This window comes from Nyctereutes procyonoides, unplaced genomic scaffold (assembly GCF_905146905.1).
Source record: "Nyctereutes procyonoides isolate TBG_1078 unplaced genomic scaffold, NYPRO_anot_genome, whole genome shotgun sequence".
NCBI lineage: Eukaryota > Metazoa > Chordata > Mammalia > Carnivora > Canidae > Nyctereutes > Nyctereutes procyonoides.
The window spans coordinates 1,939,442-1,959,317 of NW_026575032.1; the positions used below are offsets into that span (position 1 = coordinate 1,939,442).

Consider the following 19,876-nt stretch of genomic DNA (forward strand, 5'->3'; position numbering starts at 1 on the left):
TGTAAATTATTTACACAGTTTCAAGTATAATAAAGAACTGTGATCTTACCAACCCATTAAACAAACTGAAAGTGAAAACATTACCGGTATTGTGAAGGCTCATTCAATGAATATTATCACTACCACATTTTCCTCATGACTGCCCACGAAATAACCACTAACATGAATTTTGTGTTACCCATTCCTTTGCTTTTCTTTATAGTTTTACCACATATGTATATACTCGTAAATGGCTTATGTTCTGAACTTATTTGTATGGATTTCCACTAATGTATTTTTTTAAAGATTTTATTTGTTTGAGAGAGAGCATGAGCAGGGAGGAGGAGCAGGGGGAGCAGGAGAAACAGGCTCCATACTGAACAGACAGCCCAAAACAGGGCTCCATTGCAGGACCCTAGGATCATGACCTGAGCTGAAGGCAGATGCTTAACCAACAGAGCCACTCAGGCACCCTCCACTAATGTATTTTTTAATTGGAATGTTGTTGTTGTTGTTGTTTTTTGCTGTACATTTTGTTTGAGATTCATCTGTTCATTCATGTATCTGCTGGTTCATTCATTTTTCACTGAAACGTAAGAGTCCATTCAGTGATTACATTACAGTTTGTCTACTATTGATGGATATTTGGCTCCTTTTATTTTTTTGCTATTACATTTGTTCTCATGCCCATCTCTTGGTACACATGTGCATGAGATTCTCAAGGGTATTTACTTAGAAGTGGTACAGCTAGACTATAGGGTAAATAAATGCATCTTCAGTTTTATTAGAAAGTACAAAACTGTTTCCCAAAGTATTTGTGTTCACCAGTATTTATTGTCCTTCCAGTATTAGATGAGAGTTCCCATTATTCCATATCCTTGTCAACACTTGGTATATTCTGACTTTTAAATTTCTGCTCTGTCTGGTAAATGTGGAATGGTATCTCACTGTGGAGTTAACTTATATTTCTGTAATTAAACTGAAATTTTTTATGTTATTAAAATATCCTATGTATTTTCTTATATGAAGTGCCTCTTGATGGTTATTGTTTTTTGCCCATTTTACAATTGAGTCATTTGTATTTTTTTGTTGTTGTTCACAGGAATTATTTATATGTTTTACATGTTAAACTTTTAATATTGTAATATTGATATTATATATTTGTATATATTTACCATCTTATGAGAGGCTTATTTCACATTGTCTTTTGACCAATAGATATTCTTAGTTTTAAAGTAATTGAATTTACCAATATTTTCTTGTATGATGTGTATTTTTATATGTTAAAGAAATCCTTAACTTCTCAGGATTATGAAGATATTATCTTATATTGTCTGTTAAATGTTTTATATTATCTGTTAAATTTTGCTTTTAAGTTCTTAATCTATGTGGAATTATTTTTTTTCTTTAATTTGGTGTAGATTTATCAATTATTGCAGCATCAGTTATTGACTGATTTGTCCTTTTTTTCAGTGATACATAGTCCATTTTTGTCACTCTTAAGGGTTCATATGTGTGGGGTCTGTCTCAGAGTTCTTTATTATGCTTCATTGGCCTATTTACAGCACCTATTTATAATCTCATATTGCTACCTGACAGTTCCTTTTTTAAGGAGTTATCTTGGTTATTTTTGATTACTCCTTCATATATGTTTTGGAGATCAGTTTGTCAAGTTCTCTGAAAAAGCCTATTTGAATTCTTAGAGGAATTAAATCTGTAGATTCACTTGGGGAGAATTGGCAATATTGATTGATACTGAGAATTAATGCAATATTTAACCTTTCTAGTCTTGAATATGTATTTCTTTGTCTCTTTCGGTCTTCTTCAGTGTTTTTCTACAAAGTTTAAAATTTTTTGATTAAAGGTTTTGTGCCTGTTACAAAAAATATCATATATATTTATCATTTGATATGATTATCATATATCATTTATATTTATTTATATAATATATATATCCTAGAAATACCTTACGTTGTTGTTATTGTTTAGTAATTACAAATGTGATACTTTGTAAAATGGCGTTCTCTAAACTGGTGGGGATTTTGTACAAATGCACTTGATTTTTTATGGTAATTTTATACTCAGCAACCATGGTAAATTTTTTCTTTTTATTGCTAATAAGATTCTTTGGAATTTCCTAAGTAGATACTTGTTCCATGTGCAAATGATACTTTTGTTTATTTCTTTCTAGTCTTTAAGAATTTTTATTTCTAAAAAAAAAAAGAATTTTTATTTCTTTTTCTTATTGTGCTTCTGCTACAATGTTCAGAAAAGGGGATATTACAGGCATCCTTGTCTTACTCTCATTTCTTAAGGGAGTTGGTATGTCATCAATAAATGCGACGTGCGGTGTAAGGGTTTGCTAGAGTCCCTTTATCAGGTTAAGAAAATTAATTTCTATTCCTAGTATACTAAGAGTTTCTGTGAAGAAAAATTGGTGAATATTATCAGATGCTTTTTTCTACATCTGTTGAGATTAAAGTTTGTTTTCTCCTTAATGCCATTAACAAGTTATATTATTAATTTAAAAATGTGCATGTATGCACATATATAAATATATGCACATATGTATTCATATATATTTACATGTATTTCTTTATTCCTACTCCTAACATTTTAGGTTTTCTTTATTGAGAGGAATTTTTCTGAACATCTAGATTTTTCTGTTACTAGGAAGAGAAGCACTTTGAAGGGAGTTTGCAGATTTGGCAGTCAGAAGTATTAGGCCTTCACATATTGGCCAGACAATAAGTTAGACTCATGTTGGCCATTTAATCAGAGCATCCATGAAATCTAAGACTCAACAGAGACTGTATCAAAAGCCAAACAGGCAGTTTGGAATTAGGAAGATATAAATATTTAGGGGCACACTAAATGTACTATCAAATATCTAAACAGATAAGAATACATAGTTCTTGAAATGAAGGAAAGGAACAAAAATAGGAAAGGAATGACTGTATTAGTGATAAGAGATGACCTGAGGCTTAGCATTACTTTAATGTTGTTTTTATTTAGTAATGATGGTGGTGGTAGTAGAAGTGGTAATTACTGTGATAGCCCCCACACTTGCATCCTGCAAGTGATGGTCACTGAGCCTGCCTGGTTGGAGTTAGTAAGAGAAGATCAAAGCAGTCATGACCTATTTGGCCATTCACAGATGTACCATTTGGTGAAAGAGCATTTTTCTGTTTATGGCTAACTCATTCTAAGAACAAACATTGTATAGCAAGTGAATATAGTGAATATAACCAATGCAACATATGGGAGTGATCTTTTACTAGTATTTTGAAAAAAGAATTATTTCTGGCACAATTGAGAACACTAGGATTATTTATTAAACTATAATATGTATGTAGGCAAAATAGGCTATTTAATGATGTTTGAGTGGAGAGAATTGGTAACGTATAGAACAGTATAAGATTTTGTTGGTTGGAAAAGAGTATGCATGTATAGATTACACAGTAAATGCAATGGCCAATAATAGATCTTGATTTTAACAAGGTTTCTTCTACTCCTTAATGTCTTCATAAACTGGAAGCTAGATATGGCTTGCGTAATAGTATAGGCTATATATTTATAATTGTTTGAACAGCTGCATGCCACATAGTTGATTTAAGTGTTTAGCACCAACAGTAGTTTTAATAAACTAAAACGCATACCATATCCTTGTTTGGTATATGGTCCCATTAATAATTATTGTTAAGGTCAAAAATACATGTGTTCGCATAATTTTATACCTGATGAATGTTTTCAGTGAGTACAGTGGTTTGACAATTTTCACTATTTCCTTCCGTACTGAATCAGGATCAGGAAGCTAGCTGTTAGGTGCTAATCTCTGTTAATAAAGTAGTATAAATATGAATGTAGATTGGAATTTTTTACACTTGATCTTAGCCAAAAGGCCAAGAAGCAATGATTAGAATTTTTTGTACACTTAATTCCTCTTGTTATAATTCTTCTGTGATAAGGGCAGTTTCTTTCTGTTCTACTTTCAATAAAATAAAGAACATTTGTAGATGTTTCTCTGGCACCTACTAGGCTTAATTAAATAGTACTTTCTGGCTTAATAATACTGACTGAGTCATAGTAGTACCCATACATATATATAAGGATTTCTTTTACTTGTGATGTGTATGCATTTTTTTAGAAACCATTTTTTTAAAACAAGGGAGTGAATGAGCACCTGAACAAACAATAACTTTTCTTATTTCTTATAGGTGCACAGACCAGGTTTACATTTGAGCTGCCAAATCACAGATTGCGTTTTACTTCCAAAGTGTCTGCCACAGATATGTCAACCATTCCTCCTTCTGCTAGTCTCAACCTTCCTCCTGTTACTATGTCAGGAAAATATATAATGGAAGAACATGATAGTTATTCAGATCAGGTGTGGAGTATTGATGAACTGCCTTCTAAACAAGGGTACTATTTACAGGGAAATTATCTACGTTGTGTGGCAGAAGTAAGTTTACTTTTTAATTTTCTTATGTTTTGTCATTTAGAAGTCTTTAAGGTTTAGATGTACCAAAATATGTAGTGATCTAAACTTTTAAGACAAATCATTAAATCATTTATTCTTACAGAGTTCTGTTCCAAGTCTTGTATGTGTATGTACTCATGTGTATATATCTTTTTCTCTATAGTTTCATTTAAACATGCTTTTTTTTGTTAGTCATCTTTGAATTTATATTTCTTACATTAGGTGTCATATCCATCTCTTTAATATTTTATAGTTCATTTGATTATAAAAAAGCTAATAGCATTTATATGCATTGACTTGTATAATACTTAAATCAATCCTAAAAAACAGAATTTTTTTTATTAATTTTTAAGTGAAAAAACAGCCTTCAGGAGGTTACATGATTCATCAGGAATCCATAATTATTAACTAACAGTCTTCTTTTTCATAATTATTAGCAATTTAAAGGTCATACAGATAAAATACAATCAAATTCACAGACTAATTTCTTTTCTAAGGGATGTTGAAAATCAGTGTACCTGATTTCATCAGTTTTTTCGCTTTATATTGGTACAACTGTCCTAAGTTTAAAAAAACATTCCAATACATATTTTTTGCTTGATTTGCGGTAAGCAAGTCATCTTTTATACTAATTCGATACAGTAGGAAATTGAAGCTGAGAGAAATTAAGTAACTTTCCCTATATCTTTCCACTATCACATGAGAGATGTAGGATTCATACACAGTACTGTCTCTCAGCTTGCTTTCTCAGTTTGTCAGAAACGGTTGCAATCTTATCAAAAAACAGTTGTCTGTTTCTTTTGTGAGTTTCATTTTCTAAAATGTAAAGCATCTCTGAGAATGCTTTTTGAGTTCTTTGCTAGAAATTTCACAGCTATGGGAGATACTTAATTGAAGTCTGATTTATCTTCTTTAGACCCTGCTTATCCTAACACCTCTCTAAAAATGGGATTTCTTTATGTGAAAAATTAGTGTACAAGATTCTAGAAGTCAGATATTTATTTAAAAGGTAGATTATAAAGCATATTTAATTTGTCCTTTCTGTTCTGAAAAATGAGTTCTCAACCTCTGGTATAACAGTACTATTCTTAATGCTTCATTTGATAGAAAATAAATCTGATGTGGCATGTTGCATAATTTATTACTAATATTTGCTATTAGAAAAGGTATAAAGTATGTAGTTGGGGAAGAACACAATCCCACATTTGCTAAATATGCAGTTAATTACAAACACTTGAAAGAATCTAAAGTTGCATTCCTCAGACAGTTGCCTGTTTTACTATGGCTTGAAATAAATACACATGAAAATCATCTTAGCCCATTCGGTACTACTCTATACAAAATAAAAAGTGTCCAGTGCTACTTAGACTCTATGTAAAGACTACTAAATCCACTTTGCTTTGTTAATTTTTGATCAAAATATGAATATTAAGTGGCAAATTTGAAGCATTTACCTTACTCATAAGGGTGTTTCAGTCTGTCTTTATTATAATACTGAACTTCAATTAGGGCTTGCTTTCTATTTAATCTGTTAATTCTTCATATAAATCTTATGCTTTCTACTAATTGCAGGGCGTATATTAAAACTTACGGAGTATATCTGATTTGTTCTTTCATGTGAAAGCAAACCTCATGAGAGCCATGATTTTGTTGTTTTTATTCACGGCTATATCCTTAGCTTCTAAAGAGGTACACAATGCAGATGGTCAATAAATATTTGAATGTGTAAATAAATTTACTTTCATGTGTAATGATACTTGTTCATGGTTCTAACACTACAACAGTAGTCATTGAAAGTAAATAACTACTCTAGACAAAATTTCAATTTCAAAATTATCAAGTTGCCAAAAAAAGAAACCTTATTGGCTACTGTTATTAAAAAAAATTAAGGAATGGCTCGTAATAATGTCAGACCAGTAAATGTTGGGTAATCTGAGTATTTTTTAACCTTTTTTCAAATAATATGTAGATAATTTATTGTTTTTCTTCAGAATTTGAGTTGACCTATGTGAGCAAAAGATGTATTTACAACAAATGCAGTCAGTAATGTTAATCTACTATTCTGATTTTGTTTGGCAGGTTGGTTCCTTTGAACATAATCTCACAACTGATCTTCTAAATCACTTGGTATTTGTACAGAAAGTGTTCATGAAGGAAGTTAATGAAGTAATACAGAAAGTTTCTGGTAAGATAATCTGGTACCTTGTAATATCGAATATATAGCAGATTTTTATTCTCATCACCTAGGTGATGTTCCATGTATCTATGGTATGAGTGAGTATTGATCCTATCATTTAGATATAGTTATTGAGTAATTCCCTAAAAACTTTGCTTTTTTCCTTTTCCTTTTCTGGCTTTTCCACCTACAGATTCTTTTGCTTATTACTTTTGTCATATGTAGCATATACATTTATGATTCATAAACTTTACAAAGCTCCTTTATGCTTCCTTTCCCCAGCCTCCAAAAAAGCTAATATGTCTACTAACCAAACTAATCTTATCCATTTGGGAACAAGATTTAGATCAATATAAGATGTTGACTTTATAAACCACATGGTGACTCTACTTGCTACATGGTAAATCATCTATAGCAACACTTATTATATTTTTGCTATGCCTCAAGAGTAGATTACAAATGAGCATCTTAATTACAGTTTTACATTTTAACAGGAAATATATGTTTGATTTAAAAAATGTTTAACTGACTTTTAATTCAGTTAAAATATTAAGAGGTATCAGGATGGAAAATAAGTTGACTTTACGCAATAATTCTTGAGGCTAAATATTTCCAGTACAGATATAATCATGTTAAAATGATAGTGAAGCCACAAGAGGCGATTCCTCCATGTTGGTGAATAAGTCCATTCATTTAACAGATTTATTAAGTATCTGAGTTATATAATTCTAATGAGTTCTGTGAATGACAAGAACAGGGTGCTATGTCTATGTCAGAGGAGAAACTAATCTAGTTTAAGAAATCAGAAAAGGCTATACAGAGGAAGTCCTATCCAAAGCCTCATAAATGAAATCTATTTGGCAAAAAGGAGAGGTAGAAAAGATGCAGGCAGGGCTTATGGACAAGTATTTGATAAGGCCCCAAAGGGGGACAAAACTCAATGCAGTAGGGAATTAAGTTATGTTGTACCCATGTGAGCAACAGATTTTCCTGATTCTCATGGGCTGGTTCTGATTTTATCTGAAGTCAGGAAACTAATAAATGATTATATTGAAGAAGCTCAGTAGAACTATAGAATTTCACAAGTTGAGCTGTAAAAAATCAGATCAGTTGGTAGCCTGGGAATTCTGAAAGTTGTTGAATACAAACTGTTAAAGAAGAAAAAAAATAAATAGTGAAGCCCTTTCTGCCACTGAAGGTGCCTCTATTTGGGGAATATACCGAAGTTTTGATGTGGCCCATTTACATGGTTAAAATCACATTAGAACATTGTGATATGGAAGTTAAGAATATTTTAAGCTAGTGAATTTTTATGAGTTCTAAAGAATATTTTCAAGTCTATTATTGCTGAATATAAGAAAAAATATTTGACTCTTAAACTAATTTTGTGTCTTTCTTTTTTTAATTTAAATTCAATTAGCAAAATTTTGTATCTTTCATGGTTTAAAAAGCTAGCACTGTAGAATTCTAATCAGGCTGGCACTATAAGTTGCCCTTCAGGTAGTTTTGATGAAGAAAAACGCTTTTCTTAACGTTTGAATTACAGTTGGTGAGGAATTAAAAGTATATCCCTAGGTCTATGAAGAATGAACTGGAAAAGAAGATTAGAAATTCCTCAAAGAGTTACAAATAGATCTGCCCTATGACCCAGCAATTGCACTGCTGGGGATTTACCCCAAAGATACAGATGCAGTGAAATGCTGGGACACCTGCACCCCGATGTTTCTGGTAGTAATGTCCACAATAGCTGAACTGTGGAAGGAGCCTCGGTGTCCATCAAAAGATGAATGGATAAAGAAGATGTGGTCTATGTATACAATGGAATATTCCTCAGCCATTAGAAATGACAAATACCCACCATTTGCTTTGACGTGGATGGAACTGGAGGGTATTATGCTGAGTGAAATAAGTCAATCGGAGAAGGACAAAAATTATATGGTCTCATTCTTTGGGGAATATAAAAAATAGTGAAAGGGAATAAAGGGGAAGGGAGAAAAAATGAGTGGGAAATATCAGAAAGGGAGAGAGACAGAACATAAGATACTCCTAACTCTGGGAAACGAACTAGGGGTGGTAGAAAGGGAGTTGGGCGGGGGGTGGTGGTGACTGGGTGATGGGTCCTGAGGGGGGCACTTGATGGGATGAGCACTGGGTGTCATTCTATATGTTGGCAGATTGAACACCAATAAAAAATAAATTTATATAAAAAAAGATTAGAAATTAATATTCTAACTGTGAAGATTTACTAATCACTGTGAAGAATTCAGAGATAAGATTCTGATACTAAGTCATTTAGTGTCTAGGTCTGATCCCTGAACCATTCCTTCCTGACTATATGGTTGAATTCTAGGAAAATGGCTGAAAATAAGTCATTTATCATCTAGCTGGTCCCAGGACCTCATGAAGCGAGATTTTACAAAACTGGAGAGTGCAACATTTTACTGAGAGGGAATACTTTGAACCCTTGTAGCCAAGTTCCTTAGTATTCTAATCTCTCTCTTGCTTCCCTACTGTCCCATGCTCTTCATAGTTACTGCCCTTATTTCTCTACTTCTTACACCTTTTTCTTAATATTACATTTAGCTCTAGGACATTTTCTGTTGTATAGACATACTCATTTACAGCAATCTTGTTTATTAGGAAAATCTTTTTTTTTGAGGAGTCAGTTTTATAACATAATTATAAGATTAATATATATTCTAAGAATAATAAAAGAATCAGTTCTTATAATTTTATTGTCCATGGACTCCCTGGTTTTAGAAAGATGTAGTTAAGAACTGACATCTTGACAATAATTGATTTTTCCTATTTATGAATGTGAAATATCTCTCCATTTATTTAGTTCTTCTTTGATACCTTTCCTCAGAACTTAGTATTTTTCTTCATGTAGATCTTGCACATATATTGTTAATTTATACCTATGTATTTAATTTTTTGTGGTGCTAATGTAAATGGGATTTTTTTTTTAAGTTCCTTTCTTCATTGCTGATGTATAGGAAAGTGATTGACCTTTGTCAGTATTAACTTTGTATCCTACAACCTTGCAATAATTGCTTGGCTCCAGGAGTTTTTTGTCAGTTCTTTCAGATTTTCCACATAAATGTTCTTGCCATTTGTGAACAAAGACAATTTTATTTTCTCCATCCCAATTTCTATACCTTTTATTTACTTTTCTTGTATTATTGTATTAGTTAGGACTTCCCATGTGATGTTGAACAGAAGTGGTAAGAGGAGTCATCCTTGCCTTGTATCTTATCTAAATAGGAAAGTTTCAGGTTTTTCACCATTGAGCATATGATGTTAACTGTAAAGTTTTGTAGATATTATCAAATTGGAGAAATTTTCCTCTCTTTCTACTGAGAGTTTTTATCATGAATGAGTGTTGAATTTTGTGAAATGCTTTTTCTGCATATCTATTTTTTAAGTTTATATTTTATTTAAGTAATCTCTACCCAGTGTGGGTCTTGAACTCACAACCCCAAGATCAAGCCTTGTGTGGTTTTCCAACTGAGCCGGCCAGGCACCCCTTTTTCTGCCTCTGTTGATATGACCATGTAATTTTTCAGAAGGATTGTGATGGATTACATTAATTTGATTCGCTAATAGGAGAAAACTTCCCATCACATGTAGATATATATGCTCTCTGGGATGATGTTACTAAACTGAATATACATATAGAAAGATTAACATTTTAAGATGGAAAACTTAAAAGATAAATATGCAGAAAATTTTTTCATCAAGGGGATGAAAAGTGGAAAGGGAAGTTACACATTAAAATATTAGAACATTATTTTGTGGATGCCACATTGCCTGGGCAACAAATGATCTGTTAATAGGAACTCTACTCCAGAGTCTCCGGTCTCATTTTTTCTTTAATTTGTAGGACAAACTTTTGCTGCCACATATTCTTAGCACACATTACCTTATTTTTAAAATTTCTGCACCTTTATTTTTTCTTTAATTCTTTTTTGTTTGCAGCACATTTAAATGTAAACAATAAAGTTCACATTTTTGATTGAAGACATTAGTACAATTTACTTTTTTCCCCTCAAATACATTTTTTGAGATATATGATTACATTTAATTGTATAATCTTTTTAGTTCTTATAAAATACTCTTAATAAATACCTATATATGAAGTATTATCCCTAGCATTCATGTGTGTGTGTGTGTGTGTGTGTGTGTGTGTGTCAGTGAAATGTGACATGGCTAAAGTTTCCTGTTAAAGATTGAGATCATGATCAGAAAAAATAACTGTTTATGTTTAAATGCATAAAATAATTATTATTTTCCTTTTAAAGTGATTGCCCCAGACCTTCTGTTATTTAACTTCTATAGGTGGGGAGCAGCCTATTCCTCTTTGGAATGAGCATGATGGAACAGCAGATGGAGATAAGCCTAAAATTCTACTTTATTCTCTGAACTTGCAGTTTAAGGTAACATATAAGGAATTATACTTTTCAAAGTACTTTTCTAAGTATTTAATGTATACTAATTATAGGAAATTCATATGATACATAAATATGATAAGTAGAAAATAAAAATGAAGTGTAACCCCATTCACTCAAGAAAATTTTTAATAATTGAATATCATTTAGGACTTTTTTCTATTTGTATTTTTGCATGTGCATATATTTATGCATTTTAAAAACCTTGAATACCTTTCAATGTCAGAACATTATAGATTAACTTTATCTTCCTGAATAGCTGTACTATTTATTATATAGTTGTAACATTTCATATAACTGCCCTCTGCTGGTTAATATTTTATTTTTTCTAATTATTACAGTTATAAGTTACTCTGTAAGAAATATTTTGTACACTTGTCCAATTAACAATAATACCTTAATAGAAACCTTAATATTTGCAATTATTAAGATATTAGTGTTAAAAGTATTACCAACTAATTATAATTAATGTATTTAACTCATGAACAGTTCATATGCTAAGTACAAAATTTAAAATAAAATTCAGTAAGTAAAAAATTCCCTACTAATATGAGAAATTAAAGAATGTTTATCAGCTCATTAGACAGCCCATATGTGTTTTAAAACATGGCATTTTATCATATATTGAAAGATTTCATTTGAATGAGTGTATATTGTTGATTTAAGATTCTTTTTTCCTCCTAACATATAATCTACTAACTAGGGTATTCAAGTAACAGCCACTACTCCATCAATGAGAGCTGTGAGATTTGAAACTGGATTGATAGAGCTGGAACTTTCGAACCGACTTCAAACCAAAGCTTCACCAGGGAGTAGCAGCTATCTGAAACTGTTTGGTAAATGCCAGGTGGATTTAAATTTGGCATTAGGACAAATTGTCAAACATCAAGTGAGTACAAATATGCTGATATTAGAATTTTGTCTTTTAAATTTTGTATATCAATTTGAACTACTGTAAATATTATTTTTTTAAGATTTTGAGAGAAAGAGAGAGGGGGCACGAGTGGGGGTAGGGGCTGGAGGAGAGGAAGCAGCAGACTCCATATGCTGAGCAGGGAGCCGATGTGGGGCTCCATTCCAGGACCCAGGATCATGACTTGAGCCAAAGGCAGACATTTAACTGACTGAGCCATCCAGGTGTCACTTTTACTATACTTTTAAAAAGTTATTTAATATTCCTAAAATTTCTAATTGTAAATTGGAGTGAAACTTCATTTAAGAAGGCCTTTACAATTTTAGTTTGGCATTTCATTGAGTCTTTTGGGTGGTATATTGCTATAGTTTAGTGCAAATGTAATCACAGGAAGCTTAATTCAACATCTTCATAAATACTTGTTTATAATTACTCTTGATTTTGTTTAGAATTATTTTTTATTTCAGCACTGTACTGACACTGGTCAGTTCTTAAAATGTCACTAAGTTTCTTAGCTACCCTGTTTAATATTGGAATTTATGCATACCATAATGTTAATAGAAAGTTTTACATATGCTAGGTTTTATACATATGTGTGTATGTATGCTACACATATATGTGTATGTGTATATATGTCTACATATATGTGTATATAGATCTATGTGTATGTAATATGTATAGAAAGTTTTATGTATATATACACACAGCAATAAATCAGATTCTATTTTATAAAAATATAACTTTCACACCTTATTGGGGGATGTTTTTGTTTTTATTTTGATAGATATTATGTAGATTTTAACCTTTTTCCTTCTTTTATTTAAAAGAACTGATTAAACTAATACCAGTCATACTTTCTATATTAAATGGCTGTATTAAAGATTATGTAGGGAAATGGAGAAAAATTTCTTGCCATCTTTAGAAAAACAGTATTTTTTTCCAATTGGAAACACATGTTGAGAAGAGAAAGGATGTAATATCTTGAAACAGTTAATGTATTGACATTAAGAATATGGACCTCATTCTAGCTTTTCTGCAAACTTTCTGTATGACTTCATATTTACTTCTTGTTTACCGATACATGTTATATATTAATTTCAGGTGTTTATGGTACAGAGTATAAGGAATATATCATTGACAAATAAACTTGAGAAAAATATAGTTCTTTTGGTGAATAATACCATTAATGGTGTTAAAACTTGTAAGTTTTTTACCAAAACATTTTCCACTACTTGATTTTATTGAGTTTTTCATTTTAATCTAGGTTTATGAGGAAGCTGGTTCTGATTTTCATCAAGTTGCTTATTTTAAAACCAGGATTGGATTAAGAAATGCCCTCCGAGAAGAAATCAGTGGTTCTTCAGATAGGGAAGCTGTGCTTATTACCTTGAATAGACCAATTGTTTATGCACAGCCTGTGGCCTTTGATAGAGGTAAGATAAAGTCCATCAACACTATCTTGTTAGATTTAGAAACGTTTTGGTAATGTTGGATAAAAATCATTTGTTGTTTACCACTGTAGATGCTTGACAGCTAAATGTCTCCTAACCTGAAATGTGAACATCCAAAGTGTTTTGCTTATTCTTTTCAGTTTTTAAACTTATTTTACTTTATAAAGTCATTTGCTTTCAACATGGATAGAATGTTGAGGGTGTCAGAATTTTAATTGTAATGCTAACTGTTTGGTTTCAAAAACTAATGCACCCATTTGCTTTTGCACTATCTTTATTCATTTACAGTCTGGGAGTCTAGGAGTGGAATACAGATCCCAGTCCTCAAGGACCTGTCAGTCCAGTGGGAGAGAACAAAATACACTACAGGGAGGAGTTAGAGTTACCTTTTCTTGTATCTGAGGGAGCCTTCTAACTTTGCCTGTGCTTCTTAAAGGAAAAACGAATTCTTCAGATTTGACTTGGAGTTAAAAGTTCACCTGGGTGACAAGGAAATGAAGCTAGTCTCACTTACCTTTGTATCTGAAGCAGAACAGTTCCTGGGTTAAAGTTAAGAACTAAGTAAATATTTAGATGAGAGAGATGAGAGAGAATATGAATGAGTATGTATTAACACAGAGGTCTAAAACATATAGCAGCTTTCATAAAAGAAAATAATAGGAAATAAGGCTGAACAGATAGATGGGGTCTAATTAATGTATATTGGGCAAATATGTAGCAATTGTATTGTGGAAGTAATGAAGAACTGATTTATGAAGCCACTTAAGATTGAAATTGGCATTGCCTGGTGATAAGTCTGTTAGAAAACTATCCTTTTGGCAATGTTATGGGTAACATTTTATTATGCTAACTTCTGTGCACTTTTTTTTCATTTCACATCTTACAAACCTCTCATCACCTTCAACAGCTCCTTAAAGTACTTTCTACTCTTTGTGTCTGACCGCTTGCTTTTCCATCTGCTTCCCTACCCCTTAATCTTTCCTCTCCCTCATCTTTAGACTCTCCTTCTCTATAGTGCATTAAATGAAGGTTTTCCTTAAGGTTCCATTCCTGTTACAGACTCAGATGTCTTGACTTCTTTTTGAGGATCACATCTTTTTACTATATACTCCTACTATTATGTACCTCTCCTTCAAGAATTTTTTTTTAAGATTTTATTTATTTATTCATGAGAGACACACAGAGAGAGAGAGGCAGAGGTAGAAGCAGGCTCCATGCAGGGAGCCCGACATGGGACTTGACCCCGGGTCCCCAGGATCAGGCCCTGGGCTGAAGGCGGTGCTAAACCACTGAGCCACCCCGGCTGCCCGCCTTCAAGAATTTTTTAACAGTAGTAATAGTAAGCTCTACAAGATCAGGGACCATGTTCTGTTTTCATTTCATTTCTATTGCATCCTAGTGCATAGCATATAATAGGCATTTCACAAATAATTTATTAAATGAACAAATGGACCTGGATTATTTTCTTCTTTCTGCCATTATGCAGTCGCCTGCTTTCATTTGTCAAATTGACTATATTCCCTTAGATCCTTTCTAATTCTAATGCTATAATTTTCTGCTGGGAGTGATTTTTATTAATTGACCAGACTTTGCAGCTCCTGAGTTTTACTTGCCTTATAGCTTTACAGCTTTGATTTTAATTTTCTTTCCACCTTGCCTTAATTATAAAAAGCTGTGCTGTTTTGGCTGAATTATAAGGCTGCCTATGACAACTGGAATGAACAACGAATGGCTTTACATAAAGATATTCATATGGCTACAAAGGAAGTAGTAGATATGCTACCAGGTATCCAGCAAACATCAGCTCAGGCCTTTGGGACTCTCTTCCTCCAGCTCACTGTGAATGATCTGGGAATATGCCTGCCCATCACAAATACTGCACAGGTAAAAAAATCAAACGATAGTCCAAGATTAAGAGGACAACATTCTACTAACCATTTCTATGTATATACAGTATAATAATTTTTTCTAATTAACAGTTTGTAACTTGAGTTTAGTAAATAGCAAGTAAGATTGAATTCCTTCAGCCATTATTCATCCACAGTGTATTAAATATGAATCTCATGAGACTTTGCTCTGAAGCACTCTGCTGCAAAATTGTGATGAGATTGATACCCATCTGATAAATCTTAATTTTTACCTTGAAAAATAGGCAGCTGAGTTTTCATTGTCTTTTTATTGTTTTGGTTTTTAACAAATAAGTCTTTGGCATATACTTAATAAATAAAAGAGAACATTTGAGAATATTGTTTAATAATGTTTAGTAACCTCATCTAAAATAGGGTAGAGAATTTCAAAATGCCTTTAAGCTGCAATATTTAGTGGTAATGAAACTTCCAATTTATATGTACCAGATAAAGCAAGAATTTTCATAATTTATGGACATGTGTATGAAACAAAAAAGTGCTATAAACCCTTATCAGGCCTAGGAAGTTACAATTATATCAAATATAGACGTCTCTTTTACTGTTAAAATTTACCTTAACCTGTAACCAGTTGTTGAATGAATTTATCTTTTAGTATTTTGTTTCGCGAGACATTGTGAAGAAAAACTCTGGGTTGAGGATTGGCAACATCTAGTATATTTATGCCTCAGGAGTTGAAAAATAATTTTTTTAATGGCATTATGGTCAGAGCTCAGGAAAGCCATATACACCAGAAGTGGTTGTCATAATGAGAATGTTCCCCACCACTAAAACAGAAGCTTAAGATAGAAAAGTAGATAATTAGGGACACCTGAGTGGCTCAGTCGGTTAAGTGTCTGTTAATTTCAGCTCAGGTCATAATGTCAGTATTGAGATCAAACCCCACACACAGCCTTGTGTGGAGCCCTGCTGAGGCTGTTCGCTGGGCATGAAGCCTGCTTAAGGGTGTCTCGTGCTCCCTCTCAGCTGCTCATGCTCTTTCTCTCTCTAAAAAAAGAAAAAGAAAAGAAAAAACTGAAAAAAAAAATCTAGATAATTAACTTTTTGTGAGTTTTTTAAAGATTTATTTATTTGAGCAAGAGAGCACATACATGTGAGGAAGCAGAGGAAGGGACTCTCAAGCAGACTCCCCGCTGAGCTCAGAGTCCCATTAGGGACTCAATCCCACAACCCTGAGATCATGAACTGCACCAGAATCAAGAGTCAGACACTTAACCTACTCAGCCACCCAGGCACCCCTACCTTTTGTGAGTTAAAAAAGAAAAGTTGCACATTGCAAATGTATTTATTCACTTCAACAATTTAAGTTTTTAAAAGTAGACATCTTTCTAAGCTGCTTTTTAATGAAAATTTCTAGGCTTGACTTTTCCTAGACTTTTGTTCCTATGAATCCCGTGAGAATTTCCAAATTTAAAACATTGTCACCTTTTGTCTTTTTTTTTTTAATGTATTTTGCAGTCTAATCACACTGGAGACCTTGACATTGGTTCTGCTTTAGTATTGACCATTGAAAGTACTCTTATCACTGCATGTTCTTCAGAATCTCTGGTTAGTAAAGGGCATTTCAAAAACTTTTGTATTCGTTTTGCTGATGGCTTTGAGACGTCGTGGGATGACTGGAAACCAGAAATTCGTGGCGATCTAGTGATGAATGCCTGTGAGTGTCTTTTATTTTCTGTATGAGGTTTAGAATTGTTTTAATTAAAAAAAAAAAAAAGCAGTGTCTTCATTTGTAAAACCAAAGGATGCTTAGCTATCGGAATTTTGGACTTTGTGAAATAAGGGCTATTTCTAGTTAAAGGTAGGCCAATTTGTGAAAAACTGTAGCTTTCAGTAGTTTTGGTAAGTAAATCAACTAGGCAGTCTTCCTGATAGTATAACATTTGAAGATTCATTTACTGCCTGATTTTTTTCCTGTAACTGATTCATGCATGACCAGATAAAAGCATCTTTTCTCTGTGGGGATCTTGAAAGAAAGTGATAAATGTGCAAGATCCAGTTTATCCTATATCATAGAACAGGTTGTAGATAACTAGAAACAGGAACTCCAGCCATAAAATAATATTAATATGAATAAATTCACATGTCTAAATTTGTAAGTTATGGTTTGTAACTTGTGTGTGTTCCTCCGATTCCATTAATATTCAAGGTTGGGAGTAACTACAGCTGTGTTTATATACAGTTTTTAAGGAATATGGATTTATTTTTATCTTAATATACTAAATATTATAGCAGAGTTAATAAATCATCATTAATCTTCTAATAAAGAAAAGCTATGTTTGAGGAATTAAAGATTGTGAACCAAAATTTATACTTACTTTACAAAGAGTGGTGTGCCGTTGTTTATGCAGTTTTTTCTCCACTCCACTGGAAGGAAATCTTCTGTCCAGTTCTGGGTCTTCTTTAAAGAGAATTTTTCATTATTTTTATATCAAAACTTGAAGTTTTGGCATCCATTTTGATTAAAAGTTAGATAAAATTATAGGTGAAATTCTGGTTTTGACTGCTTCTCATTTAGGTAATTCATAGGTAAAATGCTGCGATTTCTGTGAAATACTTCAGGTTATTAAGAAGACTTGATATCAAAATACTTATGCTTCATTTCCAAAAGACCAAAAATAGCCTTCATGAGAAATTACAAATCTTTTATACAGTTGTTATATATATAAAGTCATTATAACTCTTTTGTCTGTTTTTCTTAAATTTAAATCTACTGATTTGTAGTAAGATGACATCTTTGTCTTTATTATAGTCATTAAAATAGATAAATATATTCGGAAGCAAAAGAAGAATACCATTTCCTTAACAGTTTATTATAATGGGAAAATGCATGATAAATATGCCTCTGAATCAAAATCAAAGGCTCATAGTAAAAATATATAAACCTCAATGTATATTACACCAACTAAGTAGAATATTAACATACTGATAATTGTGATAATCATGGTTTATTTTAGGTTATGTAGGAAACTAAATGACTTATTTTTATAACATGCTTTTTGTTTGGTGTCTTGGCAAGGAAGCAGAGGAGTTGAGTGGTTCTTCTATTGAAATAAGAATTCCAAATTATGGGATGCCTGGGTGGGTCTGCTGTTGAGCGTCTGCCTTCCGTTCACGGTGGGATCCTGGAGTCCTGGGATTAAGTCCCACATCAGGCTCCTTGCATGGAGCCTGCTTCTCCCTCAGCCTGTGTCTCTGCCTCTCTCTCTCCCTCTCTATCTGTCATGAATAAATAAATAAAATCTTAAAAAAAAAGAATTCCAAATTATAACAGGGGCAAATTAATTTTTATTAGTAATAATAAATAGAATATAAGTGACATTAAATATTTTTGACAAAAAGGATTGGATTAGAGTAGAGAAACAAGGAATCATAGAGTTATGCTGTAGGATTTTATTTTTTACAGATCATTTTAAAATCAAGCCCTACAAAAAAATGGTGGCTCAGTGGAATTGCCTCTCTAGGGTGATAATATTTTCTAGGAAATGCAGTTAGAATTAGAAAGGACAATCTTTAGGAAGAATTCAAAGGTCCATATAACTAAATAGAAAAGACCAGACTCTTTCCACTAACATTTATTTATAAAAATTATATAAACCATTAAAAGTTCAAAAAATGTAGCTAGCATCAGGGAAAAGAGAAGAGGTTTGAAAGACTCCATGCTCTGTGTTAGTACCTGGGTAACATTAGGTCAAAAGAGCAGGAAAATTGCCATCCGAGATTCAGACTAATGGTTGATCCTACTCAGCATTATGTCTCTGACTCAGCGACTACAGGCACAATGGGGGAAAGTGTAGTTGATTCTATTCTCACTTTGAGGATTTGGATCTCCTCCTAAAAAATCTTAATATTTCTTTTTAATTTATAATGGCTCTGTAATATATGAATTTGTATAATTTCTTTAAACTTAATATTTAAAAGTTCTCTGACATTTCTTGGAATTCAAAGTCTTAAAAGTTTTCTATCTTGTTTTTATTTACTAGCTTTCATTTGGCCTCCATTATGATACTTATAATTTCAGAGGGTTTTCTAGCATTCTTAGATTTAAAAGAGTTATCTAAGTTTCTTTTGCTCTGCTTTATAACCATGACTATAAAGATGAACTGAGCAATCTTTTACCCTAAGACAAGATCTAGTTCTCTCATATTCTGTAAATTGTATATGAAGCACTGGTACCGTATGCTTCAAAAATATAATTCAGATTTTAAAATTATTAGCATTCTCTTTAAAAAAAAAAAACCCACATAATAGACATTGTCACTTAATAGACTCTTTCTCCCAAAATACGTTGTATTTCTGCAGCTCAGATTCGAGTAACATTTGAATACCAACTGAGGATACAGAATGAATTGCAAAAGGACATTTTTTTTAAGATTTATGTTCTGCCAGATTTAGATTGAAATTTGATTTTTATGAAGGATTACTAAGAAAGAGTTTTAATTCTGTCGTTGGGCACAACTTTTTTGAAAAATTGTTTTAAAGATGGTATGTTCCTATACTGTTG

The 19,876-nt window shown here is 32.3% G+C and overlaps 1 protein-coding gene and 1 pseudogene across 7 annotated transcripts in view; one reads left to right on the plus strand and one right to left on the minus strand.

Annotated features, from left to right (window-relative positions):
* The window catches only part of BLTP1 (bridge-like lipid transfer protein family member 1), a 203,403-nt gene that overhangs the window by 141,791 nt on the left and 41,736 nt on the right, over nt 1–19,876 (plus strand). For all 7 annotated transcript variants that reach the window (XM_055316940.1, XM_055316944.1, XM_055316946.1 and 4 more), the window contains 7 exons: nt 4,197–4,441; nt 6,539–6,644; nt 10,974–11,071; nt 11,787–11,972; nt 13,261–13,429; nt 15,120–15,331; nt 16,831–17,029. In XM_055316940.1, coding sequence (XP_055172915.1) covers nt 4,197–4,441; nt 6,539–6,644; nt 10,974–11,071; nt 11,787–11,972; nt 13,261–13,429; nt 15,120–15,331; nt 16,831–17,029 — 1,215 coding nt within the window. The remainder of the gene's footprint in view (nt 1–4,196; nt 4,442–6,538; nt 6,645–10,973; nt 11,072–11,786; nt 11,973–13,260; nt 13,430–15,119; nt 15,332–16,830; nt 17,030–19,876) is intronic.
* Nucleotides 3,742–3,893, minus strand: LOC129504449 (U2 spliceosomal RNA; annotated as a pseudogene).